The sequence below is a fragment of the Cnephaeus nilssonii genome (genome assembly GCF_951640355.1).
Source record: "Cnephaeus nilssonii genome assembly, chromosome: 5".
NCBI lineage: Eukaryota > Metazoa > Chordata > Mammalia > Chiroptera > Vespertilionidae > Cnephaeus > Cnephaeus nilssonii.
In genome coordinates this window covers 31,790,878-31,818,859 of record NC_137076.1, presented here as the reverse complement: position 1 = coordinate 31,818,859, position 27,982 = coordinate 31,790,878, and the positions used below count along the sequence as shown (strand labels likewise).

At 49.6% G+C, this 27,982-nt stretch overlaps 1 protein-coding gene across 2 annotated transcripts; it reads right to left on the bottom strand.

Annotated features, from left to right (window-relative positions):
• On the bottom strand, positions 1-27,863 carry PWWP3A (PWWP domain containing 3A, DNA repair factor). Of its 2 annotated transcripts, none has more exons than XM_079772290.1 (14): positions 27,699-27,863; positions 26,582-26,706; positions 25,168-25,250; positions 23,396-23,466; positions 18,442-19,095; positions 17,001-17,099; positions 14,407-14,477; positions 12,722-12,798; positions 12,034-12,094; positions 9,997-10,072; positions 9,487-9,537; positions 8,517-8,953; positions 6,194-6,282; positions 1-2,298 (listed from the first exon to the last, which is right to left on the bottom strand). In XM_079772290.1, the coding sequence occupies exons 2-14, from the start codon at positions 26,636-26,638 to the stop codon at positions 2,244-2,246; spliced, it is 1,881 nt and encodes a 626-aa protein (XP_079628416.1). In that variant the 5' UTR covers positions 26,639-26,706; positions 27,699-27,863; the 3' UTR covers positions 1-2,243. The 2 variants fall into 2 exon arrangements, with proteins under 2 accessions (XP_079628416.1, XP_079628417.1); XM_079772291.1 differs by having other exon boundaries at positions 27,704-27,863.
• Positions 27,864-27,982: the final 119 nt, after the last annotated feature.

Genomic DNA, 27,982 nt, shown 5'->3' with positions numbered 1-27,982 from the left:
GCCTGCTGCAAGAGATATATATACAGGCTCAGCTGCCTGAACACTGGAGGGAAGCCATCACATCGCCATTGAGAATGGTGGGTGCAGGAGGGTGTGGGTAGGTGGGGTGCTCCAGCTGCAGCCTCGCCTTGTGCTGGGTGAAGTCCATCTTCTAAATACTTGAGAAGCAGTTGAGTGGCACTGGCTTCCCCAGGGGCAGTGACCACCTCTCAGGCCTTCTAGGACATTTCTCACTTGGCAGGTAAGCTGGTGGTGACTTCCTGAACTACTACCACCACCCATGTAGAGGGAGAACAGACCTCTACCCACCCCACTAGCCACCACTGCAACCTTGCCTCCGGACAAAGTTTGAAGACAAACACCCTTAGTATCCACAAAAACACAGCAAGCACTGAAAACACCTGTTGGGACATGGGACCAGGATGTGGTTAGAAGCCTCCCCAGATGGGGATGGGGCTGGACCCCACAAGCTCCAAACCCACCTAAGGGAGACCGCACGCGGAGCCCAGGAAAGCAGTCAGAGCTCAAAAATGACGTTTACTTCCCGTCTGAACGGTTCCAGTCTACAAGCACAGCCTTGAAACACAGTGAAGATTAGCAAAGAAACAGAAATTTAAAAATACTTCACAATAATGGAATAGGCCCATGTGGACCTCAGGGTTTCCATGGGGCCTCATGGACATTTATCCAAAAAGTACAGCTAGGGTATTTGTTCACTGTCAATGCCGTCAAACTTTTGGAAGGGAGCCAGGCCCATTTTGGCAGTGCTGCTGGGGCCCTTCAGTGTGGGGATAGAGGACTCGGTCCAGGAAGAGTGACCTGTGCAGGGACAAGCTACTAGGCATCAGGAGCCTTCCCCATGAGATGCAGACCCCCACTCTCTATGGTCTTAGCTTTGGGCCACCAGTCCCTCTCTCCCAAGCCTGGCCCTATACTGTCACCCCTCTGGCCAACTTGGGAGGGACGACAGCAGGTCTGTTAGAGCCACATGTAACAATTTCCTGCTGTTAAGATTTGAGCAAAATAAACTGAAACAAAGATCGCTGGCAGGGTTCTGGGGCCCCCAACATCTCATGCCATCTCCCCAGCACATCCTGTTAACCAACCAGAAGTGGTTGTGCAGTGCCTTCCTGTTCAACATCTCAGGGCACCAGGGCACCTACTCTCACACATGCCAGGAGAATCCCCTTCAGACTGTCCTCTACAGTAATTCCTGTCGGTAAGGGGGATCAGGAGAGAGGGCGCGATCATCATGGGTGACAATAAAGCCAGGGTAATAATGATAGGGCAATACCTTGAAGTTAACATCACCAATGTTGACTACAACAGTGTTGCATCAGCTTAGAATAACTAATTCATTGGTGTGTGGCTCTAACTGGTACGTGTTCAAGGCCTGGCCAAGTGAAAATGGGGCATGGGTTTGTATACAGCTAGAATTCCAAGCAGGGGCCCTGGGACCCATCTCATGCTTCGGGTAGGAACAAGCTCAATCCTATGGCTCCCAGACCAAGAGCTGGGTACAAGGCATGTACACAATGACCTTAGTTGTCCATGTGGAAGCAGTGAAAACATGGGATCATTACAGCTCCCCATGTAGACTACTGAGACAATAGGGTTGGCTGGGCTGAGACATGCATGGAAATCCACAGAGGACAGGCAGCCTCGACATCGTTCTGGAGCGGAGACTCACCCCGACATGAGTCCGAGCAGAAAGAGGCTATGGAAAGATTTATGTCGGTCTCTTGTCCTGCATGAGCAACATAGCAAATGCTAAAGCACAAGAAAGCAGCTGGACTTTGTTTCTGCCTTTTACAAATACGGGTTTTCCTAAACAATGTATAAGGAGGCACAGCAAACTCAGGAACCATCTTAAGAGGAAACCACACAAAGGAGGGGGGAAATGGAAAAATACATGATTACCTCTGGAGCTATACATTCATATCAGACTCTTTAAAAAACAACAACTCCTGTTTAATATTGGATACAATGCTTTTTAACATAAAAAGACAAATGTGTACCTTATATTAAACTATTCTGTACAGTTGCAAGTAATGAAATAAAGCAAAATGAGTCAGTTTTGTCCTTTCAAAAACCTTTCAGGAACTGTTCCCTGAAGAGCCAGGAAATTAAAACCCATAGACAGATCTGATGTACACATCTCTCCAGTTCCATCTTCAGAAAGCGTGTGCAACAGCCCAGGGACCTCTGGCAACTCTCACTACACACGATGGCGCCTTCCCACATCAGTATCGCTGGTTCCTTTCTTCTAGGAGCTGGTTGTCAAATATTTCTTTTTCCCTTCAGAAGATAAAAAGTGACAACTTCATTTTAGTAATTGTGTTTTTAAAAGCATGAAACAGGAGTGGATGTATGATGGGGGCAGTTTCAGTTTGGAAAGTCCTGGATGATGGTGGGGATGGTTGCATGGCAATGTGAATGTGTTTAATGCTGCTGAATTGTCCACTTAAAAATGGTTAAGATGGCCCTGGCCAGATAGTCCAGTTGGTTAGAACCTTGTCCGGATACTCAAATTAATCCTCGCCCGACCAGCATGGCTCAGTGGTTGAGCATCAACCTATGAATCAGGAGGTCAAGGTTTGATTCCTGGTCAGGGCACATGCCCGGGTTGCAGGCTCGATCCTCAGTGGGAGGCATGCAGGAGGCAGCCAATCAATGATTCTTTCTCATCATTGATGTTTCTATCTCTCTCTTCCTCTTTGAAATCAATAAGATATATTTTAACAAATAATTAATCCTCACCCAAGGATATTTTTTCCACTGATTTCTAGAGAGTGGAAGGGAAGAGGGAGTGGGGAGAGAAACATATTGTCTCCCACAGGCACTCCTACCAGGGCTGGGGAACCTGCATCCAAGGTATGTGCCTTTGACAGGGAATCAAACCCACGACCCTTGGGTCTGAAGGCCAACACTCTTTTTTTTTTTTTTTTTTTTAAATTTCTTTATTGATTAAGGTGTTACATATTTGTCCTCATCCCCCCATTCCCATCCCACACCCCTCCCCTTGGATGCCCCAACCCTCTGTTGAACTTAAGCATTGGTTAGGCTCATATGCATGCACACAAGACCTTTGGTTGATCTCTCCCCCCTCCCCCCACCCTCCCCTATCCTCCCTCTGAGGCCCGATAGTCCGATCGATGCCTCCTTGTTTCTGGTTCTGTTCTTGTTCATCAGTCTATGTTGTTCATCATTTCCCCTAGATGAGCGAAATCATGTGTCACTATAGATATACTTATAAGAATTGAATGTGCGACGAGCAATAATAGTTATGCTGACAGGCAAATGAATCAGTCTGTAGTGAGTTTCTTTCTGGACCAACAGTTCTTTTGAGACCCAATATCAATGTCCACCGGTTCCCTATGAGTACATGTCGGCACTGACCCCTCAGCTCTGGATGGTGGACAAATGGTGGTAATGCAGGTCCGACTCCCTCTGGTTTGGTCTCGGCTGGACCCAGGGGCACTGCTTCACCCGGATCCAGGGGCCCACGGCCTCACCTGGACCCGGGGCCAGGCTCACCCGGCTCCAGGGGCCCGCGGCCTCGCCCGGACCCGGGGCCCAGGCTCACCCGGCTCCAGGGGCCCGCGGCCTCGCCCGGACCCGGGGCCCAGGGCTCCCCCGGCTCCAGGGGCCCGCGGCCTCGCCCGGACCCGGGGCCCAGGGCTCCCCCGGCTCCAGGGGCCCGCGGCCTCGCCCGGACCAGGGGCCCGCGGCCTCGCCCGGACCAGGGGCCCAGGGCTCCCCCGGCTCCAGGGGCCCGCGGCCTCGCCCGGACCCGGGGCCCAGGGCTCCCCCGGCTCCAGGGGCCCGCGGCCTCGCCCGGACCCGGGGCCCAGGGCTCCCCCGGCTCCAGGGGCCCGCGGCCTCGCCCGGACCCGGGGCCCAGGGCTCCCCCGGCTCCAGGGGCCCGCGGCCTCGCCCGGACCCGGGGCCCAGGGCTCCCCCGGCTCCAGGGGCCCGCGGCCTCGCCCGGACCCGGGGCCCAGGGCTCCCCCGGCTCCAGGGGCCTGCGGCCTCGCCCGGACCCGGGGCCCAGGGCTCACCCGGCTCCAGGGGCCCGCGGCCTCGCCCGGACCCGGGGCCCAGGGCACACCCGGCTCCAGGGGCCCGCGGTGAAGGCCAACACTCTAACCACTGAACAACCCAGCCAGGGCAAAATAATTTTTAAAAGTATGAAATATCAAATTGTCCTTTTTTGGGTGTGGGGGTTTAATCCTAACCCGAATATATTTTTCCATTGATCCCTAGGGAGAGTGGAAGAAACAAACAGAAATATCGATGTGAGAGAAACACATGGATTGGTTGCCTCCTGCACACCAGGGCCTGAGCTGGGGAGAAGCCTGCAACCAAGGTATTTGCCCTTGACCAGAATTGAACCCAGGACCTTGGGTCTGCAGGCTGACACTCTATCTACTGAGCCAAACTGTCTAGGGCTCAAATTGTCCTTTTTTTTTTTTTTTTTTTTTTAATATATTTTATTGATTTTTACAGAGAGGAAGAGAGAGGGATAGAGAGTTAGAAACATCGATGAGAGAGAAACATCGATCAGCTGCCTCTTGCACACCCCCTACTGGGGATGTGCCCGCAACCAAGGTACATGCCCTTGACCAGAATCGAACCCAGGACCCTTGAGTCCGCAGGCTGACACTCTATCCACTGAGCCAAACCGGTCTCGGCTCAAATTGTCCTTTTTAAGTGACTCCCAGTTAAGAAAAACTGTGTCAACAATCACTTGGCTGGCCACTGCATTCAGGATATAAATAAACACATTAATTCTGAGGTGGCTCAGCTAAACACAGGAACATTGGAGAGGTAAATGTGCACATGTCAGTTCAAAACAAGAAACACAGGCAGCTTGAAAATGAGCACAACAGAAACAGCACACACACCTTTGCAATGCACAGTATAGTCAGTTTTGTGCACAACCTCTTATAAGACAAGAGGAACACAGGTACATGGATCCCATGACAGACAGACCATGTGGCTGAAAATTGGGGCGAAAGGACAGAAACAGAGGCTAATCACTAATTGTGTTCCTTAGACCACGTCCCCGAGGAATAAAATGGGGCCAGTGTTTTCACCCTAATTCAGTCATGTCAGCCAGTGAACCTCATTTCCAGGGGGCATTTGACATGTTCATGGCAGGCAGAGGCTGTAAAGAACTAACACTCTTAATGCTGGCAACCCAGCAGAGGGAAGAGTGTGGAGATGGAGATAGGATCATAGGAGTGGAAGTTTGAGCTCCCAGACGTAGCTACTCACCCCTCCTTCTCCCAAGACCACTATCTTGATTTGTATATGGATCATGCCAGGCCTGAGGTCCAAGAAAAGAGATGCCAAATTTGTTTCCAAAGGCCCTTCCTGTCCTGTTAAGTGAGCTGCATGCAGAGCCAATTGACTCCTCTGTGGGCAGCTGCACAGGAGGCCTGTCACCCACTGAGGCTGGCAGGCAGCCCTCCTACTCTCCCTGCAAAGGCTGGGGCCCTGCCTGGGAAGGATGCCGAGCGTCTTCACCCGAGTGTCCCGTGACAGTGCCCAGTCAGCCCTGGAGGGAGCCCCTAGCCTGTGACTCTAGTTGAGTCTTCAGCCCGTCACTGGCACGCAGCCACGCCTGTTTCCAGCAAGACTTGGCAACATGCCCAGAAGGGATTAGGGGCTCCGGGGCCAGAACTCCAAGGGCAGTTAACCACACCAATGTGAGAGAAACGTCTTGATCAGAGCCTTCTCTGACTGGTGAATACCCATCAGGATGAGTGCTTCCTGTTCTCAAACAGCCATACCATTGCAGCACAGGGGAGAGTTAAAAATACATTATCAGCTCTCAGCAATCAGAGATTAGGCAGAGAGGCCCGAGTACACGTCCAGGGGTCATCCTGGCTGCCCCTATAGGGTGCTACATGGGTCCTCAGTATGTATCCAGTATAGGGACCAGGGCCCACGGCCCAAACTCGACAGAGGACAAGAACGTCCACTGCTGGCTTCACCGGGTTTGTCTGGCATTTCAACTGCCAAGTGCTAATGTATATTTTCAAGTTTATGTGACTCATTTATCAAAGTGTATCTAGTCCAACGTATCAAGAAGAGGGGCCTCAGTCCCAGCTACTAGCATGTGTGCAAATACAAGCCTTGAAAGATACGTTGTAAAATGGTTGGGGCAAGGCTCTGAGCAGCCTACCGGTAGCTCAGCAAAGGTCCTTTGATATACTTCTCTTCAGCCGTCTTGTAATCTACCGCATCCACCGCAGAAATCGCGCAGATGATGGCCTGCAAGAGAGGAACAGGTCAACACTGGGTCAGGCCACTCTCGGCGCTGAGCTCTGAATTAGCAAGGGGCCAGTTCGACCACATGCTGGTCTCCAGATACGTCCCCATTTATGGCTTAAAAGATAGGTATGGAACCCGTGACATCTCTGCTAGTAATCAAGTTTATGAATTAAATCAGTAACATTATCTTCTGGACTAAAGAGGAGAGTTCCTGTCACTAAAAGCATATAATAACTAAAGGCAGCACCCAAACCAACAAGTGCATTTTTGAAAAATTTTGAGTTTACTGTTAAAAAATAAAAAGTTACAATAGCGATGATTTGAATACATAATAGATGCCCGATATCAAGGAATCACTGTCAATCTTTTTAGGTGAAATAACAGCATTGTGGTTATATCAAAAGACACCAGGGCCAGGTCTTTCTTTGTGGGGCTGTCCTGGTTGTTGAGCAGTACCTTGGCCCCACTGCCTTGATGCCAGGAGCACCCCTAGAGTGACAACCCCAGATGTTCCCAGGAAGCAGGATCATCCCATTTTAGAGATACACAAGGAAGTATTTATGAATAAAAAACATTTGGTCCCTGGCCAAGTAGCTCAGTTGGTTACAGCATCATCCCAATGCGCCAAGGTTGCAGGTTCAATCCCCAGTCAGGGTACATGTAAGAATCAACCAATAAATGCATAAAAAGTTGGAACAGCAAGTTGATGTTTTTTTCTCTTTCCCCTTTCCTCTCTCTCTAAACTCAATTAAAAAAAATAAAAAATATCTCCAAAAAAATTTTTTTTTACATGGTTGGGATTCTCCCCGCCCCCGCCCCCCACCCCCGCCACCCCGCCCCAAAAAAACTAATTTGTGGGAAGGACTGGAGGCACATATGGACTCAGGTCACCATTCCAGCCAGGTGATGAACACATAAGGGTTCACGATATTTTTTTTTAAATATATGTATATAGTATATATCCTATCTAATAAAAGAGTAATATGCAATTGACCATCACTTCAACACACAAGATGGCTGCTCCCATGTGGTCAAAGATGGCTGCCCCCATGTGGACACAAGATGGCTGCCACAAGATGGCCAGCAGGGGAGGGCAGGTGGGAGGGACCAGGCCTGCAAGGGAGGGCAGTTGTGGGCGATCAAGCCTGCAGGGGAGGGCAGTTAGGGGTGACCAGGCCAGCAGAGGAGGGAAGTTGGGGGAGACCGGGCCTGCAGGGAAGGGCAGTTGGGTGGGACCCAGGTCTACAAGGGAGAGCAGTTGGGGGGACCAGGCATGCAGGGGAGAGCAGTTAGGGGTGACCAGTTAGGGGTGACCAGGCTGGCAGGGGAGGGTAGTTAGGGGTGACCAGGCTGGCAGGGGAGGGCAGTTAGGGGTGACCAGGCCTGCAGGGGAGGGCAGTTGGGGGAACCAGGCCTGCAGGGGGAGGGTAGTTAGGGGTGACCAGTTAGGGGTGACCAGGCTGGCAGGGGAGGGCAGTTAGGGGCAATCAGGCTGGCAGGGGAGTGGTTAGGGGGTGATCAAGCTGGCAGGCAGAAGCGGTTAGGGGTAATCAGGAAGGCAGGCAGGCAAGCAGTTGGGAGCCAGCAGTCCTGGATTGTGAGAGGATGCCCAACTGCCCATTTAGGCCCAATCCCTACTGGGATCGGGCTTAAATGGGCAGTCAGCCATCCCTCGAGGGGTCCCAGATTGGAGAGAGTGCAGGCTGGGCTGAGGGACACACACCCCTGTGCACGAATTTCGTGCACTGGGCCTCTAGTATATATATATTTGGGACTTCTGACAATTGTGAAGTTCAACATATTTGCATTTGTCAATATCTTGTCCACACTATGCATACACACCCAGCAGTGCCCATTCTGAATTTCACAGTAACCGAGGACCTGTGTCTGCTCCTTGCCCAGTCCGGCCCCAGTACTGAGGAAAGTTAAAATTCCCATTTCCAGAGTAAATTCTGGAACAGTCACTACCAGTGCATGCAGATGAAGCCTGCATCTTATTCCCCCAGGGCTGGCAATGAGATCAGAACACCCTAGCCGTGCCACTGCCCACGGAATGGCCCGGAGGGCTGGGACCCCATGAAGTAGGGGTCTCCAGGCAGATTTTGGAAGGGTGACATTCTAGCACAATGCCTGGTACAGCCCATGCCTGGGAAAAAGTGGGCTTGGTCTATAGTTGGGCCCACACCACAGACCCCCACCACCCTCATGCACAGGATTTCTTGCTGGCCACTCACTTCAGGCAGAAGGACGTCCAGGATGAAGCGGATTCTGTCACCGTTGATCTGCGTCAGCATCCTGCTGCCTGTTTCCTGGTAGACCCCTTGCAAGTACTTTACCACCATGTCCAGCTGTTCCTCATCTTCCAGGTATGTCTCTACACATGTCACATACTGTCCTGAGTTCAGAAACATCTTCAGCCACCTGGATGGCTTCTTGTTCTTCAAGATGGCCCGCAGGTGGTTCTCAGCGCCCCTCGCCTTCACGATGTACTCCACCAGCTTCTGGTTGGCTCGGTCCCGGGCAGCTCGTGATCGATCAGGCAAGACTTTTCTGCAGGGCTGCCTCCTGCCCCAGGGACTCCCGACCATAGGCATCTCAGGATCCTCATGGCAGAGCCGAGGGAACCGGGTCCCCAAGACATCCTGCTGGATGGACTTGCGGACAGGATAGCCTATAGAGAAGGCAATGCATGTGTCTGTGGGACTGCCGGCCAGGTGGGGTCCCTTCACTACGTCCTGGGGGTATGGAGACGACCCCAGGCCATGGGGACACTGCGGCAGCCACATTCCTAAAGGGTTCTTCCTCTAGCAGACCCTCATCATTCCCCCAACTCTGCCCTTTAGCCAAGTTTAACCTGAAAGAGCAGAGCCCCTCAAGCCCCCAAAAGAAGCATTAATTCATCTATCTCCCTCTTTAAGGATGGGAGGAATGGGACAGTATATATGTGTGACTGTCACTAAATGAAAACAGAGACAAGGAAGGAAGACACAAAGTACTGTTCATATATTTTAACGTTTGGGCGTTATCACTAACAGGGTAATTTTAGAAGTGGACCTGCTGTCCAGGCCCCTATGGCAGGGAGGGAGAGGATACCTGGGGGTGCCCTGAGGATAACGGTCCCACAATCCAGGAGAAGGCTTAGGGACCTGTTACTTTTAGACTAAAAAGCAGGCCACACTTTTCAAGAGGAGCTGGTGAACTTACTTATATTGGCTGCATAATATTCCAGGAAAGAGCCAGAGAAGGAACCACAGCCTGCAGAGGAGGGAGAAGGGGAGAAGGCGCACATGAGGTATGCTCCGGAAACCCTTTCAGGTTGTAGGGTCTAGGTGCTCCAATGACACATCAGCCCCAATCAGACCCCTTCTAGCGGAAGGGCTGGTGCAGCATGGAGACTGAGGCCACAAAAAGGCCAGGGGTTTCTGCTAACAAGCCTGATTCAGATTCCCAATTCCCAACAGCCCAACTTGGGATGGACAGAAACCAGCTCTGGTTCAAAGGAGGCCCCATCTTTTGTCCATGTCCAACATCACCACCTCTTCCTGGGCGTCTGCTTATACACCTGTACTGGGCACACAACTGTCAAGGACTAGGCCAGACTACCATGGGGAATGGGCTGCGCCCAGCCTTTACCACCAGAGGGTCTGCAAAGGAAGCCCTATGCTGCTGCCCCCACCCGCTCCCTTTGTCCAAGGCTGTGGAGGTCCCACGTACCGAGTCGGACCCTGTAGTCAGTGATCAGGGAGACACACCAGCCAATAGCCTGGTCGAAGTCCTCCTTAGCCTCATTCTGCAACGAGAGAGATAGCATGTGTCAATAGGAGTCTGCTGGGACTCCTCCTCTGGCCTGCTCAGTACCCTTATCTAGGAAGGGCACCCAGCAGATGCCCTCAGGAAGGCTCCCAAGGCTGGCAGGGAATGCCTGGCAAGGCCCAGCTCTGGAGCCAGGTTGCTCCCTTGTGAGCCTGGTTCTGGGCCAGAGGCCTGAAGACTCAAAGAGAAAGGTGGATAAACACCCCGAATTGTAGTTGCCATAACCATCATAGGGAGAGTGTGAAATAAATCCTTTTAAGAGACGTCTTTGTGCCCAGCACTTAGAGAGGGGCAGTCTAAGCCTAAAGGGAGTGACATTTGGCCACCACCAAATGAAGAACAACATAACCGGCAAGGCTCCCTGAGCTGGGAGGAGTTCCCAGGAAATGTCCACAGACTCAAGACGAACCCACATCCTGCGTTACTGCTGCCTTGGCCTGGCCACCCTCCTGTGGTCACCACATGAAGCAGGCAAGGGATGCAAGCATAGCAAGCAGCTCCAGCGGGAGAAGGCCAAACTAACTGGCACCTGGGATGGCAGACAGTATAGCACCAGGGAAGGAGACACACAGGAGCCTACAGATGCCACAAAGCAGTGATAGTCACCCAAGGGCCAGCAGAGGCCGTGAGAGCCAATCCATCAACCTCTAGAACAGGCGACACATCCACCCCTTGGATGTGCTGCTCACTGCTACTCAGAGGACCCAACACCTCGTACTCCCCTCCACACTCATCTCACAGGGGAATAGGAAGCTGGCCACAGATGCCCTCCAGGAATCTAGACCACAAGAGGCCCACACACCATCTTCTCGTAACAGATCCTAAAGCAAGATTCCTACTCTGCTTTCTGCACCATTGCAGTCCCTCCTCCTCCCCGCCATGGGAAAGCTACCAGGACCCTAAGAATGCACATAGCACTTAGAGGAGTCAGGTAGCTCCTGGCCTGGAAGGCTGGGTGAGTAGCTCCTTGTACTTACAGATTGGCATTCAGGGAGCATAGAACCCTGTAAGACTAGAACCAGGCCCCACTGACACGCACTCTGACGGGGATCGGGCACCCAGCACTGGTTGTGGGTTAGACGTAGCAGACAAAACAGATGGAGCAAGGCTCACGTTGTGGAGATGGGAAAACCAGGGGGGAAAAGGAAGGGATAGAGTCTGGTATGGGAGCCAATCTTCCAAACTCCCACCTGCCCCTGCAGCCTGAGGCCTGCTGTCCTCAGGAAACAACACAGGAGTAGGCAGCGGGCTTCCCAGATCGCAGCACTCTTGAGGACACAGCTCAGACACAGACTGCTTCCCAACCTGGAAACCCAGGAAACCCTGGCAACTGCCATGGGAATCCCGGCAGTGGGGTGCAGGCAGAAGCCTCAACTCCCTGCCCAGTTCTGGTTTGTTTTTTTGAAAGCTGGAACAACATAGAGCAGTGTCTCAAAGCTGGACAGGGTTTCGAAGGAGCAACACCTCATGGCTCATGGATTCCTGTATAACAAAGCTGATCATAGAATTGTGGGGCCTCGGTCACTGGAAGCAGAGCAGGTGGCCTGGGGAGTGTCCTGACCCCGACTCATGCTGTGCTCAGGCACCGGGGGGGCAGGGTCCTTACTCCAAGAGGCCCTGTGCCTCATCACAAGGGGCGGCCTCAGAAGGAGCCCGAGGGAACAGGCCTCACATCCAGCCTCTCTGCCACCTTAGCCCCTAACGCGGGACAAACGGTTCCCCTGCCACAGCCTGTTTCCACCCCTGAACCACAAGGCAGACAGGTGGCAAGCTCCTGGGTAGTTGAGGGCCCCTGCAGGAACCCCTGAGGGTAGTGGTCAAAGCAGACAGGGCAGGTGCTAGCAGTACCCTACGATAGTGGTTTCAAAGGCTACACACAGAACACTGTCACCAGTCATAGGGAGCTATTTAGCGAAGCACAGATAACAAGCCACCTACCAGAAGCGCCTGCTTCTCTTTACAGTCGAAGTGCTTCAGCCTCTTGAGAGGCACTGTGATGCTGCAGAAAGCAGAGGCAAGGTAACAGACGTAAGGCACCACGTGAACAGACATTCTCTTCCTCTCACTGTTAGGAGGGGCCTCTGCCAGACCAGGTCACCCAAGGCAACTGCTGTGCCCCGCTGCCCAAGGAAGCCCCTTGGAGCCATGCCCTTAAGTGGGTCCCTAAAGGGACACGACTGGGGCCACTGTACAGATGCCAGGGCCCAATCTCTACACTGCTGGTGACCAAAGGAGGGTGGCAGCACCGAAGTGCCAGAGGATCAGAGAGGACCAGCTCTACAGTAGCCTCATGCAGAGTGGTGTGGTGCCTGCTGAGCTCGCTGGGAGCAGTGACACATTGTGTGTTCTCATCCCAGGACGTAGAGCGAGTAGAGAAAGACCAACAACAACCCACATGACAAAACTCAGACTGGGGGAGGGTCCCTGTTCACAACCTGCATGGAGGGAGCCACCTTTGCTAGTTTCTGGGAAATGGGGGTCTGGTGCATGTGTAGCTGGATGGTCTTTCAAAGCCCACAAATAAAGGTTGGAAAATTGAGCTGTGTGACCTAGCAGGCCCCGGATGCCTGCTCCCCAGTTCCTATTCCGGGAAGCGTCCGTAAAGAGCCAGGGATGATGGGCTCACCCTCGCCCTTTCGGGTCCATGTGTCCTTCAATGAAAAGCACACTCGCTTTCTTTTCTCTCCGCTTGACATTCTTGACCTATGGGCAAAGCCAAGAAAACAAAGCATCAAGAACCCAGAAAAAGCCATGGGTTTTAAATCCTTTATTGACACCATCTCATTGAGCAAGAGGTAACCAACTGACACCTGTGACAGGGAATGCTGCTGGCTGGGGGACTGAAGTGAAGTCCACATGGTAACGTGCTTAGGAACTGCCCAAGTTTTGCTGCATGCATGGCTCTAAGGGGTTTGACAACTGAGCAGAATCAGGCAGGGTTTTCTTAAAATTTTAAATAAAAGCAACTACTTCTGCTGTTAGCAGTCAGCTCTATGTAATCGTCATGGCTGATTGTCCTGTGGACAAACAAGGCTAGTTCAGGACCAGCCAAGGGCACGAGATAGAGGCAGGGCCTGACTCAAAAGACGAAAGGGCCAAGGAGCCCCTTTCTGTATTGCCTCACAGGCTGTACAAAGTGTTCGCTGACAAGAGTGGGTGTGGACATCCATGCCCCAAGAATGTCATGTTGGTGACCCGTTAACCAGCAGGGCTCCCAGGGAACTGTTGGAAATGAGGAAAGGGCTGAAAGGGCCAAGAAAAGGGTGCCTACTGTAAGCAGGCTCTGACATCTCTTGGGAAGGGGGTACTGAAGGGAGGAGGGGGCCCCGATAAAGGCTACCACAATTGTCCCAGGGGCTTTCCGAATGCCCAGCTCACCAGATGTGTGTTCAAGCTACAAATTCTATCCACAAACACTCTAGGGTCTGATTCTGCCCTTCCTGAAGCCATGCTGCCGCCCTGTGCAAGGAGGCCCGGCTGACTGCAGGTTAGACTCATCCAGACAACACAGCTCCTCCTGACTACAACTAATACCTTTCCAACTTAAAGCCCACTGTCTCACTATAAATTAAAGAACTCTGGCTAGAATTATGCAGATCCTGTCTCAGCTGAAGAAGGATAAAGAGTAGCCAAGACAGTGCCTTTGCCTAAACAATAAACTGACTGTTTGCAACATCCAGCTTAAAAGCAAATCCTCAAACTTGGCTACATTTAAGCTTATTCACCACAGTGGGGCACTGGGCAGGATCTCAAATGCCTGTTTTTATTTATTTTTTATTTATTGATTTGATTCATTTTAGACAGAGAAAGGAAGGAGGAAAGAGAGAGGAAAACCCCCCACAAAATATTGATTTGTTGTTCCACTATTTATGCATTATTGGTTGATACTTATATGTGCCCTGATCGGGGATTGAACCTGCAACTTTGGCATTATCAGGTTGATGCAAATTAGCTCCTCAGCCAGGACCTCAAATGCCTTTTTTTCATATGCACAATGGCTTCCTACCCCAAAATCTAAAAGATTAAAAAGCTCCTACAGAGGAGAATCTCTGAAATGCACGTTTAAAATGAACAAATTGTGGGTATTTTTTTTCCAAGCAGGTTTTTCTAAGCCTGGATGGTAAAAATCTGACCTGTAAACTTTATCAATGGTGACACAATGACTAAACTCTCTTTATTTAGGTACATGTGTCTTCAGAAATCCAGCTTATAAGCCCATCCCTTTTCCTAGTGATAATGGGAAAACATTTGCCCAGGTTCAGCTGTTGAGGGGGCCAAGTAACTGCACTTAGGAGACAGAGTTGCTCTTACCACTGCGGGCCAGAAGGGGTACTTTTGGTATTTAAGCCAGACCAGCATTCCTACTTCAAATGAACTTGGTTCTAGAATTAAAAAGAAAGAAAAACAAAAAGACAGAACAGATAAGTCAGATCCATGGCAAGCAGCAAATGCATCAGCTTGAGAAAACAGTTACTGTGATGATGTTTAAATATGGTGTTACCACAGTTCACTTAAAAGATCACAAGGACTGCCCTCGCTGGTTTGGCTCAGTGGATAGACTGTCGGCCCGAGAACTGAAGGGTCACGAGTTCGATTTTGGACAAGCACACTGAGCAGTTAAGAGTGAGACACCATGTTAGTTTCCAAATGGTGACAACATGCCATAGTCACATAGTGTTTGTGAAACAGGAGAAGCTGGTAGCAAGGACTCTGTACCATGTTAACATCTCTGTAAATTTCAAATTACTCCAAAATAAACTTTTTAAAAAAGTGTTGATAGAGCCCTAGCCGGCTTGGCTCAGTGGATAGAGCATCAGCCTGCGGACTGAAGGGTCCCAGGTTCAATTCCGGCCAAGGGCACATGCCTGGGTTGCGGGCTCGATCCCAATGGGGGGGGGCGTGCAGGAGGCAGCCAATCAATGATTCTCTCTCATTGATGTTTCTATCTCTCTCTCCTTCTCCCTTCCTCTCTGAAATCAATAAAGAAATATATATATATTTTTTAAAAAGTGTTGATAGAAAATAGAAAGGAACCAATAGCACACAATGAAGACCCACGTGAGAACTCAGTTTCTGAGAAGCTCATCTGTCTGAGGAACTGGAGACTTTAAGGGGAAAGAAGGAAAATTATTTAAATAACCATCAGAGAACTATAAAATTATTTCTGAACAAAATTAAACTATTTTCCACCCCAAACTCCCAAATGAGTAAATAATTCAAATGTTTAAAAAATCGGGTAACAAAACCTTGGAGAAGACAGGCTGGTATTTGACAAAGAGCCAAGATCCTCTGTCTGACACTACTGTGGGAGAAGGGAAGGCGTGCTGTCCAACTATCTAACAGTTAAAAGTTTACAGAGTGAGAAGCAAGACCAAGGGAGGACAGAGGCAAACCGGGAAACCGCCTTCCACAGGTCTGTGAGGAGCTGTTTTCCCGTGAGAAGCCTCCCTTTCTCAGAGGACAATGGGTCAGGGTGCAGATGGCCAATTAAGGGATCAACAGTAAATATCCGGACAGACGATCGTGGTGACCGGGAATACCCACACCAAATGGAAGCAGAAACCAGGAGAAAAAGCAAATACCCACGTCTGGGGGCCAAGGCAACCTGACCCCCTGCTGGTGGCTGTGGGGATGGAAATGCTCCTCTGGAAGAAGGCAGTGTCCCTTGTGTGGCCCAGGAAGCCCTGCTCCAGGAGCTGATGTTACAGAGTTATCTCCCAGAAGCATGTGCCACAGACACTGTAGCCCCAGAGCTGTGGGACAATCTAGACACCGATGGTGGCAAAGGCTCAGTATGTGATCACCCATCACTCTTAGTAAATAGTAACTAGTTTCCACTGAGAATAATCAGAAGACCATGTGGAAATGTAAAAAATGGACGAATTATGCCCTGGCCAGTGCTCAGTGGTTAGAGCGTTGGCCTACAGACCGAAGGGTCGCGATTCGATTCCTGGTCAAGGGCACATACCTCGGTTGCAGGTTCCCTAACCCCAGGTGAGGCATGTGCAGGAGGCAACCAATCGATGTTTCTCTCTCTCCCTCCCACTTTCTCTAGAAATCAATGGAAAAAATATCCTCAGAGCAGGATTAATAAAATTAAGTCTGAATTATCAGGTAAAAATAAGGAAAATGCAAACCTGTAAGTACAGTGACAGTGAGAGAAAAGCACTTGGTGATTTCTGGGAAAAGACGGTGTGACAAGGGAATGTAGCGGCATGGGAGACATGGAACACCCTGGGGCTGTACCCACGTGGCTTCCTTGTCCTGCAAGCTGTTGCCATTGGAAGGCTAGGGCACAGGTCTCCATCCTGCCCTGTGCTAGTTCTACAACATCCTGTGAATCTACAATTCTTTCAAAATCAAAAGGTTAAAAAAAAAACTAGATTCTGTTAACCTGAGAGGGTAATGGGCAAGTCTAACAAGGGAACTGTTTCTCGGTCAATTATTTCAGAAAACTAGAGGAACTGGTGTTGTTGGTGCACATTCTGGGCCCCCAGCTCTTGTCTGTCCAGGGTGGTCTGTTCAGAGCAGGCAACATGTGTGGGACGGAGAGAACTCCTGCCTCTAAAAGACACACACAGGCACCTTCTCCAAAGGCCTATAAGAGGTGCCAGGCCACATTCCAATGGTGGCTGGGGAGCCCACCTGTTTAACTGATTGTCCTGTTCCCACGAGGGACAAGGAAAGACAACCCTGTGCTGACAAAGAGTCCCTCTTTCCTTTGTGTGGTTAAGCTTAAGGCAAGGAACCAAATATGAGGCACTTTCCAAGGTCTTGGTTCAGTAGGAGAAAAATGAAAGCAATAGACCTTCAGGCAAAGGTGGTCCAGGAATGCATATTTTTTTCCAGAGGATTGAGACATCTCAGAGTGTTCCTCCCACCCCTGGGTCATTCTCAAGCCTTACCGTGATATAAAAGGATTCTTGGGGGCTCCTCCTCCTCCTCCTCCTCCAGGATGGAATTAACAGGCTCAAACTCCATTGACTCTTCAGAAAACTGATGGTCTGCCAAAAATGTCAGATTAGACTTTCATGGTGAATGACTCATCCCCAAAAAAACACTTTGTGATCTGTGACCATAAGTGAAAACAGATCCATCTTACACCGACTTGCACAGTGCCCGATTCAAGTGGGGTACATTTCCATTAGAGGGCATTTAAAAGACAAATACATGAGACAGAGAGGGGATGTCGAGTCTGGAAGGCAAAAAAAGCAATGGAAGTCACAAGAGATTGACTGGATTCTGGGCAGGATCCCTTGTGGGTGTGAAGCACTCAGTGGATATGCAAGGACAGTGATACAACTGGGAGACAAGGCAGGGCTGTAGTCAGAACACAGGGAGGTGCAAATCAGTTCCCTGCAGCCTGCAAATATGCCAGGTATGGGCCTCATGAAGGAAGTTTGGACTCAGGGCAGAACCCTGGGCAGTAGGTGCGTAGTGAGAAGTCGAGACACCCCAGCAAGCAGAAATGAAGATTTCTCAATTAGCGTTTCAAAAACAAGTGGGATGCCGAAACCGGTTTGGCTCAGTGGATGGAGCATCGGCCTGTGGACTGAGGGGTACCAGGTTTGATTCCGGTCAGGGGCGTGCGCCTTGGTTGCGGGCACATCCCCAGTGGGGGTGTGCAGGAGGCAGCTGATCGATGTCATCGATGTTTCTAACTCTCTGTCCCTCTCTCTTCCTCTCTGTGAAAAATGAATAAAATATATTTTTTAAAAAATATTTTTTAAAAAAATGAGTGGGATGTTACGATGTGAAAATGGAAAAAAAAATCATTGAGCCTGACTGCAGCTGCATAGAAATGTGTCTACACAGGAAGTTAGGAGCCTCTATAGGAGTTCATCACTTACAGATTCCCATGTTCTCACTTATGCAACGGTTTAAGAAAAAAGGAGTCAATCCTAGAAGGGAGCATTCTCATAACTACAGTGCCTCCCACAACAGGTCTGCAGGCACGCTGCCCCAGGCCCCACTCCAACTCCTCCCTCCCCTTCAAAACAAAAATAACAACACAAATATGGGGAGAAGTAGAGTCATTAAAGCCCAGTTCAAGAGTCAGACAAAAAAGGAATTGGGAAATCTTTGTTCTGGATCTATTCTGGTACTGATCTCATTAAGATCTGGTTAAAAATACATGGGATGGGGCCTGGCTCTGGATCTGGCTGAGGTAAGAGCAGAACCACACCCTGTCCCAGCGCTGGAACAGACCTACCTTCCTCCAGGACATGAAGACTTGTGTTATCTGAGGGAGTGAGGAGGATGGAAGGGCCAAGCCTACTGGCACTTCCCAGAATCATGCAACCCCTTAGCCCAGACCTCTGCTGCCACCAGAGCACAGCTGCTTACCGGGTGGGCCTTGAACATCCGGGTAGGCTAGGTGCACAGTGGGGCTGCCTGATGGCAAAACAGAGTGGCGACCTTTGGCACACAGACCCTGCTCCGTAGATGCAGAAGGTGAGTTCAGGACTGCAGGGCTGTCCGTCCCTTCCTCACTCTCTTTTTCCTGATCTCCCACTGAAAGTGAAGAGCCATTCAGACACCTGCTGGGCTCCTGTGCCAAATTTCTTCCACTTTTACTCAGGGTCGTCCCATTTTTGAGGTGTATTCTTGATTTACTCTGGTCCCGAGAGCCACCTCCAGCTGAGACCACCAGGGTAAGTGGGCTTTCACTTTCCCCAATCCCCTTCTTGTGGTCCATTTGGCACTTGATCTCATTTTCACTAGTGGACGAGCCTGACAGCTTCTGGTGTACGTGTTCCCTCCTCTCAGGTCCGGAACTGCCCAACACCCCCTCATGGAGAAGAGATGAAGCGTTGTGATCACAGAGTGAGGATGCTAGTTCCATGTGCTTCTCTCCTGCAGACACAGCAGTTCTTTCTTCCCTTGAAGAGTTTTCTTGATGAGAATGTGTTTTCTCATTCAAAATATCCAGAGCCACTCTAAGTGACCGTCTGTAGGTCAACTCCTCCACAGGTTTGGCTGAAACCTTGTTCTGTGAGGCTGAAGGATGGTAAATAAACAAAGCCTGGTGACGTCCAGGTGCCCGGGCACTGCCATCAGAGCATCACTTTACAGGCTCGGTCTCATTCAATAGCTAGTTTTCCACCTAAAGGGAGAACTGACACTTCTCCCCTCTGTCTTCCCCAAAGAGGGACAGGGCTACAAAACCATAACTGGCTGTGGTTTGCATTCAGGGCTGCGGGGCTCCGTTTTTTAAAACAAATTGAGAAACCCTAACCTGATTGAGTGACAAAAATAAATTCCTCCAGATTACAAAATAATCTTGCCAGCAAAACATATTTCACAAATCCTCTTGTAGAGAAACCAAGATGGCGGCATAGGTAAACACCTAAACTGCTGCCTCGCACAACAATTTCAAAACTACAACTAAAAGACAGAACAGACATCATCCAGAACCACAGAAAAGCTGGCTGAGTGGAAATTCTACAACTAGAAGGAAAGAGAAAAGCTCACGGAGAATCAGAGGAGCTGCAAAGGGCTGAGGTACGGAGACACGCACACAGAGGGGAAGGGCGGCTGAGTGCCTGGCTGGCTTTCTCTGGCAGGAGGGAGAAGGAAGCTCCCGACTGCACTGAACCCCACTTCCGACTGCACTGAACCCCACTTCCGGGCGAAACCCCATGGACCCAGGCTCATACGGGGGGAGTCTGGACTGTCAGATAGAGAAAAAGGCACACAAAGACTCAAGAGACTTGGGGGAGCCGCGGCAGGCAGGGGTCTGGAGGCGCACGCGAGTGCGCGCAGAGAAGACTGACTGTGGAGGTTGCCGCTGGCTTTCCCTAGAGGAAGGGAGTCTGAACCTCCTGACTGCACTGAACCCCAGTTCCGAATGCACTGTACCCGTTCTGGGCGAGCCACTGAGGATCCACGCGCTTACGGGGGGAATCTGGACTGTCAGACGGAAACTCAGGGGAGCCGCAAAAGGGAGAGGTCTGGAGGCTCAAGCGCAAGTGCACGCAGAGAGGACTGACTGCTGACTGTGCCGCTGGCTGGAGGGAACCTGAAGCTCCCAACTGCTCTGAACTCCAGTGCCGGGCGAGAATCTGGGAATCCAGATTCATTGGGGGAGAAACTGGACTGTCTGGCAGCGGGCGGAACTCGAGGGCAGCTTTCTCTCAGAGGTGATTGCAGCGATTACCGAGGGACACTGAGAGCCAGGGGCCTCGGGCAGGGCTGACGGGAAGCCAAGACTGTCTGCTCAGCCCTGAGACTCCGCCCCATCCATGCTGAGCACAGAGGCTTTTGCAATTTTGCAGTCTGGTCCCATAAGGCTGTCTCTAGCACAGAAGGTCTCCCAGCGTAGACACAGCTGATACTCACAACCAATTGGCCTGGAGGTCAATTCCTCCCAGTGATACCAACAACAACCAAGACTTAACTACAACAAGGCTGTACACACAGTCCACAAAGGGGTGCACCAAGAGTGTCCACCTCAGGTAACTGGGGAGGCCAACCCACTGGGCCATATAGAACACCTAGCACACGAAGCTACCCTACCAACTCAGGGAAGCAGCGAAAATGCGGAGACAAAGAAACAGATCACAAACGAAAGAAATGGAAGAAAACAAACGACTGGATATAGAATTCAAAACCACGTTATAAGGTTTTTCAAGAATTTCCTAGAAAAGGCCGATAAATTTAGTGAGACCCTAAAGGATATGAAAAAGGACCAACTAGAAATTAAACATACACTGACTGAAATAAAAAATATTATACAGAGACCCAACAGCAGACTAGAGGAACGCAAGAATCAAGTCAAAGATTTGAAATACAAAGAAGCAAAAAACACTCAAACGGAAAAGCAAAAAGAATCCAAAAAGTTGAAGATAGTGTAAGAAGCCTCTGGGACAACTTCAAGCGTACCAACATCAGAATTATGGGGGTGCCAGAAGAAGAGAGAGAGCAAGATACTGAAAACCTATTTGAAGAAATAATGACTGAAAACTTCCCCCACCTGGTCAAAGAAATAGACTTACAAGTCCAGGAAGCGCACAGAACCCCAAACAAAAGGAATCCAAAGAGGACCACACCAAGACACATCATAATTAAAATGCCAAGAGCAAAAGAAAGAGAGAATATTAAAAGCAGCAAGAGAGCCGAAGCCAGTTTGGCTCAGTGGATAGAGCGTCGGCCTGTGGACTCAAGGGTCCCAGGTTCGATTCCGGTCAAGGGCATGTACCTTGGTTGCGGGCACATCCCCAGTGGGGTGTGTGCAAGAGGCAACTGATCGATGTTTCTCTCTCATCGATGTTTCTAACTCTCTATCCCTCTCTCTTCCTCTCTGTAAAAAATCAATAAAATATATTTAAAAAATAAATAAATAAAAGCAGCAAGAGAAAAATAGTTAATTACCTACAAGGGAGCACCCAAAGGATTGTCAGCTGATTTCTCAACAGAAACTATGCAGGCCAGACGGGAGTGGCAAGAAATATTCAAAGTGATGAATAGCAAGAACCTACAACCAAGATTACTCTACCCAGCAAAGCTATCATTCAGAATTGAAGGGCAGATAAAGAGCTTCACAGATAAGAAAAAGCTAAAGGAGTTCATCACCACCAAACCAGTATTATATGAAATGCTGAAAGGTATTCTTTAAGAAGAGGAAGAAGAAAAAAGTAAAGATAAAAATTATGAACAATAGCCCTAACCGGTTTGGCTCAGTGGATAGAGTGTTGGCCTACGGACTGAAGGGTCCCAGGTTCGATTCCAGTCAAGGGCATGTACCTTGGTTGTGGGCACATCCCCAGTAGGAGGTGTGCAGGAGGCAGCTGATCGATGCTTCTCTCTCATCGATGTTTCTGACTCTCTATCCCTCTCCCTTCCTCTCTTTAAAAAATCAATTAAAATATATTTTTTTAAAAATTATGAACAACAAATACATATCTATCAAGTGAACCTAAAAATCAAGTGAATTAAAAATCTGAGGAACAGAATAAACTGGTGAATATAATAGAATCAGGGGCATAGAAAGGGAGTAGACTGATAATTCTCAGGGGGAAAGGGGTAGGGGGGTGCAGGAAGAGACTGGACAAAAATCGTACATCTATGGATGAGGACAGTGGGGGGGGGGGGGGAGGTAAGGGCAGAGGGTGGGGTGGGAACCGGGTGGAGGGGAGCTATGGGGGGAAAAAGGAGAAACAATTGTAATAATCTGAACAATAAAGATTTATTAAATTTAAAAAAACACACACACAAAAAAACAAATCCTCTTGTAGTCTGACAACTTCCAATTCAATTAAGGTCAATGAGAACCCACTCCAAGGAAATAAAGAATTGGGAGGGCCCAGCTGGTGTGGCTCAGGGGTTGAGCGTCGACCTATGAATGGTTCTATTCCTGGTCAGGGCACAGGCATGACTGCCAGTGGAGGGGGGGGGGGGGTGCAGGAGGCAGCCAATCAATGATTCTCTCCCATCAATGATGTTTCTTTTTTTCTTTTTAAACTACAATTCTTTTTTTTTTTTTTAATATATATTTTATTGATTTTTTAAAGAGAGGAAGGGAGAGGGATAGAGAGTTAGAAACATTGATGAGAGAGAAACATCGACCAGCTGCCTCCTGTACACTCCCCACTGGGGATGTGCCCGCAGCCAAGGTACATGCCCATGACCAGAATCGAACCTGGGACCCTTCAGTCCATAGGCTGACGCTCTATCCACTGAGCCAAACTGGTAAGGGCTCCCATCACTGATGTTTCTATCTCGCTCTCTCCCTTCCTCTCTGTAATCAATAAAAATGTATTAAAAAGAGAACTTGGGAGGAATGCATTCTGAGGTGGAGGATGGGAAATAGCCTACTGAAAGAACCCCTTGTTGGCAGGTCAATTTTCCATACTTTTCTGCAAGGGCATCTCAAAGGCAGGAAAGAGCACTCCGGGCATTGAGTTCAGCCTGGCCTCTCTGCTGAAACAGCATCATTTATTCATTCCAACACACACACCTGATGCTATTCATGGGAACTAAGTGACAAATGCAATCTCCCAGCTCAGCGGGTATAACCTCCATCGACACAGGACTTCCTGTGTTTCATATAAAAGCACCCTCAAACAACTGGCCTCCAACACAACCTGAGCAAACAGATGGTGGCAACTGAGAGGTGATGGTTGACATGCCCAGGGTGTGCAAGGGTGAAACCTGCTTTGAAAAATAAACAGCTGCTTTTCCAAAGACATAGGAATACAGACCCCATTTTATAAACACCATGGTAAGGAGTTCTGGATGACAAGACTAACTGGTAAGTCAGTCCCTACATGTCCTTTATTAAGGCCTCACAGTGCCTTACCCAATAAGGCAGCGATGTCCTCGATGTGGGACTTCCTCAGAATCTTGGCTTCTGTGCTTTTCACTCTCACCCTGCAGGGACAGAAATGACTGTTATATACTACCTGCTACCCACCAAGGCCATGGAAACATTTTCAAACATGTTTTCTTCCTTCTCAACTTTCCACTTAAACCAAGTTACAGCCAACTAGGAACCCATGTGCCTGAGGTTTGAGTCAGCAAGGACCCTAGTGAATATTTTACGTGGGTTTTCCCTTTTAAAAAGACAGAAAAGGTTGGCTGGATTTAAGAGTACAAATGAATTCAAATTGTGACTTTTATAAGGCAAATCCTACTTTCAACTGCACAAATAACTCCTTCAGTTAGATTTTCAGAGAACAGATAATGTCACTAATAGATGTTTACAGCCCAGCAGGTGTGTTCTAGTTTAAAAGGATGTGCTTTCCTTTCAAATTCCAGTATTCAATTACCTCCCCAGCCGCAGGGAGTGTGAGCTGGGGACTAAACAAGCTTAGGAGGCTCTGAAGAAAGAGGGGTGGGGAGCTGCAAAGGAAGCCCACTGGGTTTTATTTTAATTCTCTATTTAGAATTGGGAATTCTTCTATCAGAAACATGATGCCAGTCCTACTTAATCTGAGTATTTTTATCTTCATTCTAGATAATCTTATGTCCTTCCATTCCAGGTAATCAAGAGAACAGTAATGTGCTGCCGGAATCATGGATGTGCCTTCTGAGTTCTAAATAATAGTTTATTAGAGGGACTGACTCAAAATCAAATATTTCAAAACTGATGGGTCTATTACACAAATTTCTGGAAAGGGGAGGGAGACACAAATAAACCAGTGGGCAGGAAATACCCCTATTTGAACACCAATGATGAGAGTTTACCCTAGTGTAATTTTATATTTATTCCATTTTTGTACTGGTCTCCCTGGAGATCACACAATGCCTTGTGTAGATCTTCAATTTCCAAACTGACATAAAATTAAAATCAGCTACTTTCTTCTTAAGATTATGATGAGCACTAATCAGTTAAAATAACTGAAGTTATACTAACTGAAGAGTTAATTTAATAAGCCTTTAGGCATGGACTTCACTTTTTTGGTGGGGGCATGGTAATCAGAAATCCCATCCTATCCTATATAATAAAAGGCTAATATGCAAATAGACTGAACGGTGGAACAACCGATGGCTATGATGTACGCTGACCACCAGGGGGCGTGTGCGGAACATGGCGGGTGTTGGCTGCAGTGGGATGGTGGAGGTGAGTGGGGGCGCCAGACCAAGGCAGGGCGCCAGTTGCTGTCATTGGGGCGAGCCTCTGATGGTTACTGAAGATTCTTTGCTCCCACATGCCGTGGTCCTGTCCAGCACTTGCACCTGCTGCTGGCACCCACTGCCAGGGCCTGGCACCGGTCCTGATCACTCGGCGCCATCAGTGGGTGCCAGCAGTGGCTGCCGGCCCCAATTGCCCCTGAGGGTTTCTCTACCTCCCCCTGCTCCTGAGGGGCAATCGGGACAGCAGCCGCTGCTCACACTCACTGACAGCACCAGCCCCACTTGCACCCGCTGCTGGTGCTGGCCCCAATCGCTCCGTGCCGTCAGTGGAGCAGTAGTGACAGGAAAGGCCAGGTGGGGGCGCAGAGGATGGGCCAAGACCTGCCCCTGTGCCCACTGCAGCCTTGCAGCCCACAGTTCCTTTCAAGGTGTACAAATTTGTGCACTGGGCCCCTAGTAAGGAAATAAAGTCTTGAAAAAACTGTCACACTTAACTTTTTGTCTAAGGAGAGTATTTGAACATTTAGAAAAAATCCCTTTTTTTTCTTGGTTGTTGACATCTCAGTTCTGGCCAAAACCTATGTTTAAAAAAAAAATCCTTGTTATTAAGACACAACAAACAATTGACACATAGTAAGAAGCAGTGACAACAGGTACAAATATAGCAGATAATTTTTTGCACTTTTAACTTTTTACTACTTTTCCTTTTGCTCACACAACCCCAACCATACTGATTTCCTTCCTATTTTGTTAACATAATAGACCCATTTCTGCACTAGGATCTTTTTTTTTTGTCTAAAGTTTTGCATGTCTCCTTTTTCCCCAGTTGATGCCCTACCCCCTCCCCCCCTCCCCGCAAGCATTCCCACCCCATTCAAGCCCCCACCACCCCAGTGTCTGTGTCCATTGATTATGCTAATATGCATGCATACATTGCACTAGGATCTTAACAGCTGTTCCTTTTGCTAGAAATTGCTTTCCCACATATTGGCTTGGCTAACTCCACTTCTTTAAGTTTTTGTTCTAACCTCTCCTTGATGACCCTAGTTTCCCCACTCTCCCATTTACTAAAACAATCCACCACAATCCCCTTACTTGTTCTATTTTTCTTTTTCCATAACATGTATGGACTTCTAACATAGTGTTACATATCCATCTTTTTGTTTCTATTATGGATTTTTTCTTATTGATTAAAGTATCACATGTGTCCTTTTTCCGATCGACCCCCACCACCACCACTCCCATCCCCCAGGACAAGCCCCCACCGCCCCAGTGTTTCCATTAGTTATGCTAATATGCATGCATACAAGTCCTTTGGTTGATCTTTTACCACCTCCCCCTCCCCTGCCTTCTGAGGTTGGACAGTCTGTTCAGTGTTTCTTTGTCTCTGGACCTATTTTTGTTCATCAGTTTATGTTGTAACAGATAATTCTTAAAAGTATAAAAGCATAGAACTTCAAAGATATTCTGTCTAATCTTCCTGATATTGCAGGTGGGGAAACAGGCACAAGAGGTCAGTGGCAGACCCTGATAAGGATGGGTTTCTACCTTTAGGTTTGACTCTCTTCCTCAGGCTTGGCTGGAAAGTCTCCCCAGATCCTTCCATTATTTACTATCACAGGACTCCCTGCCAGAAATTTCCTTGAGTTACTGCCATACATGCCTTTTAGAGCTATTAATTTTTTTTCAGTGTGAAAAAAACACCACACATTTCCAGCAGTTTAACCTTGTAAGCACTCCACCAAAACCCCATTAGATGGGGAATGAGATTTGGTGCCAACAGAAACAGCAGCCAACTGTTCACGCTCAATTATTCCACTGAAGCAACTCCTAAGTCTCTCTTGATAAATATTTTACTTGTCACCCAAAAGTCATTTCTATTCCTGAAATTAGAAAATAATGCTGTCACCTTTGCAGGCCATAATCGCTCTTTCCATCTGCAGAGGACATACTTGGCGTCCGTCATGATTTGGGCTCATGTGGCAAGTGGTAAAGATTAGACACAAAGTGCCTGAAGGTCTGGTGCAAAGGGCCCTGCAACAAAATTTTCAGGGTGGTTTCTAACGTGTTTTGCTGGTGATTTTTACACCGACACAACCCTTAAGGCCCACTTTATGGGGGCTTACCCTCATGTGTAACCCCGCACAGAGATACTTGATACCAAAACGAGATGACTGGCCCTGGTACCCAGGAAGGCACCTGTTGTTTGTTTTCATAAACAAAATAGCCAAACTCCCTCCCCAAAGGCTGTGTCTAGATTGTTTTTTAAAGGCTCCTAAATAAATCATCTCTATGTTGAAGGCTGCCTCGGGACTTCAGCAGGGGAAGCATTTTAAAAACCAAAATCCATTACCCTCCCCCATTTAGGACGCTAACAGTTGACCGCAGAGCAAAAAAATAAACTGGAAGGGAAAGGCCTGCTCTTTCAGCCGCCATGTCCCTGAAGGATGGGACAGCTGCAGACGCTCCTTCCATCCATCAATGGGAAAGCTGGTTGGGCTGTCAGCACAAACAGAAAGGGGACGAGGGGGCATCGTCTGTGTAAAGGAGGGGTTCACCACAGCAGCGAAGGGCGGCCAGTCAGCAAAGGCGGGGGTTCAGGCAGAGAAGGAGCTTAAGGCAGCAGAAAAGCGGTTTGATCAGAAGGAATTCAGGCAGTAAAGGAGTGGATTCGAGCAGCAGTGGAGGGGTACTAGCGACAGAGGAAGGGACTTGGGGGCAGCAACGGAAGGGTTGCAGGCAGCAGAGTGGGGGGGGGGTGTCGGTCAGCAGAGAGGGGGGCTCACGCAGCAGACGAGTTCAGGCAGCAGGGGAGTTCGGGCTGCAGAAGGGGAGGGTCGGGCAGTAGAGGAGGTTAGTCGTGAACAGAGGAGCAGCTCACACATCAGGGGGAGGGGATTCCCGCGGCAGCGCGGGGTCAACGCCCCGAGAAGCCTCTTTCGGGGTTCGCTCCTCCCCCACCAGGCACGGCCGCCTCAATCCCCGGTCCCTGCCGACCCGAAAGGTACAGCCCGCCGGGGGCTCACCGGACCCCTGGCCTCGCGAGCGCAGCGTCTCCAAGCCCGGCGTGGAGAGCTAGAAGGCCGCGGCGGCCCAACGGCGGTCGCACTCGCGCCGCCTTAGCCGCCGCCGCCGCGGCCCACGCCTGCGCTCACCACCTCCGCAGACTGTGCCGCCGCCGCCGCCGTTCCCCCGGGTCGGGGGCGGAGCCAGTCTCGCGGCGCCGCGGAGTTTCCCCGCCAGCGGACCAATGAATCGTGTGCGACCGCGCCTTCGCCCCGCCCCTTCCGCCGGGCCGCTCGCGAGGCTG

Coding starts and splice junctions, on each gene's coding strand:
- PWWP3A (XM_079772290.1), bottom strand. CDS start 26,638: ATGACGGACGCCAAGTATGTCCTCTGCAGATGGAAAGAGCGATTATGG. Junction 9,538..9,996: donor TGACTACAGGGTCCGACTCG/GTACGTGGGACC, acceptor CCTCCTCTGCAG/GCTGTGGTTCCTTCTCTGGC. Junction 6,283..8,516: donor TGGACGTCCTTCTGCCTGAA/GTGAGTGGCCAG, acceptor CCTCTCTTGCAG/GCCATCATCTGCGCGATTTC.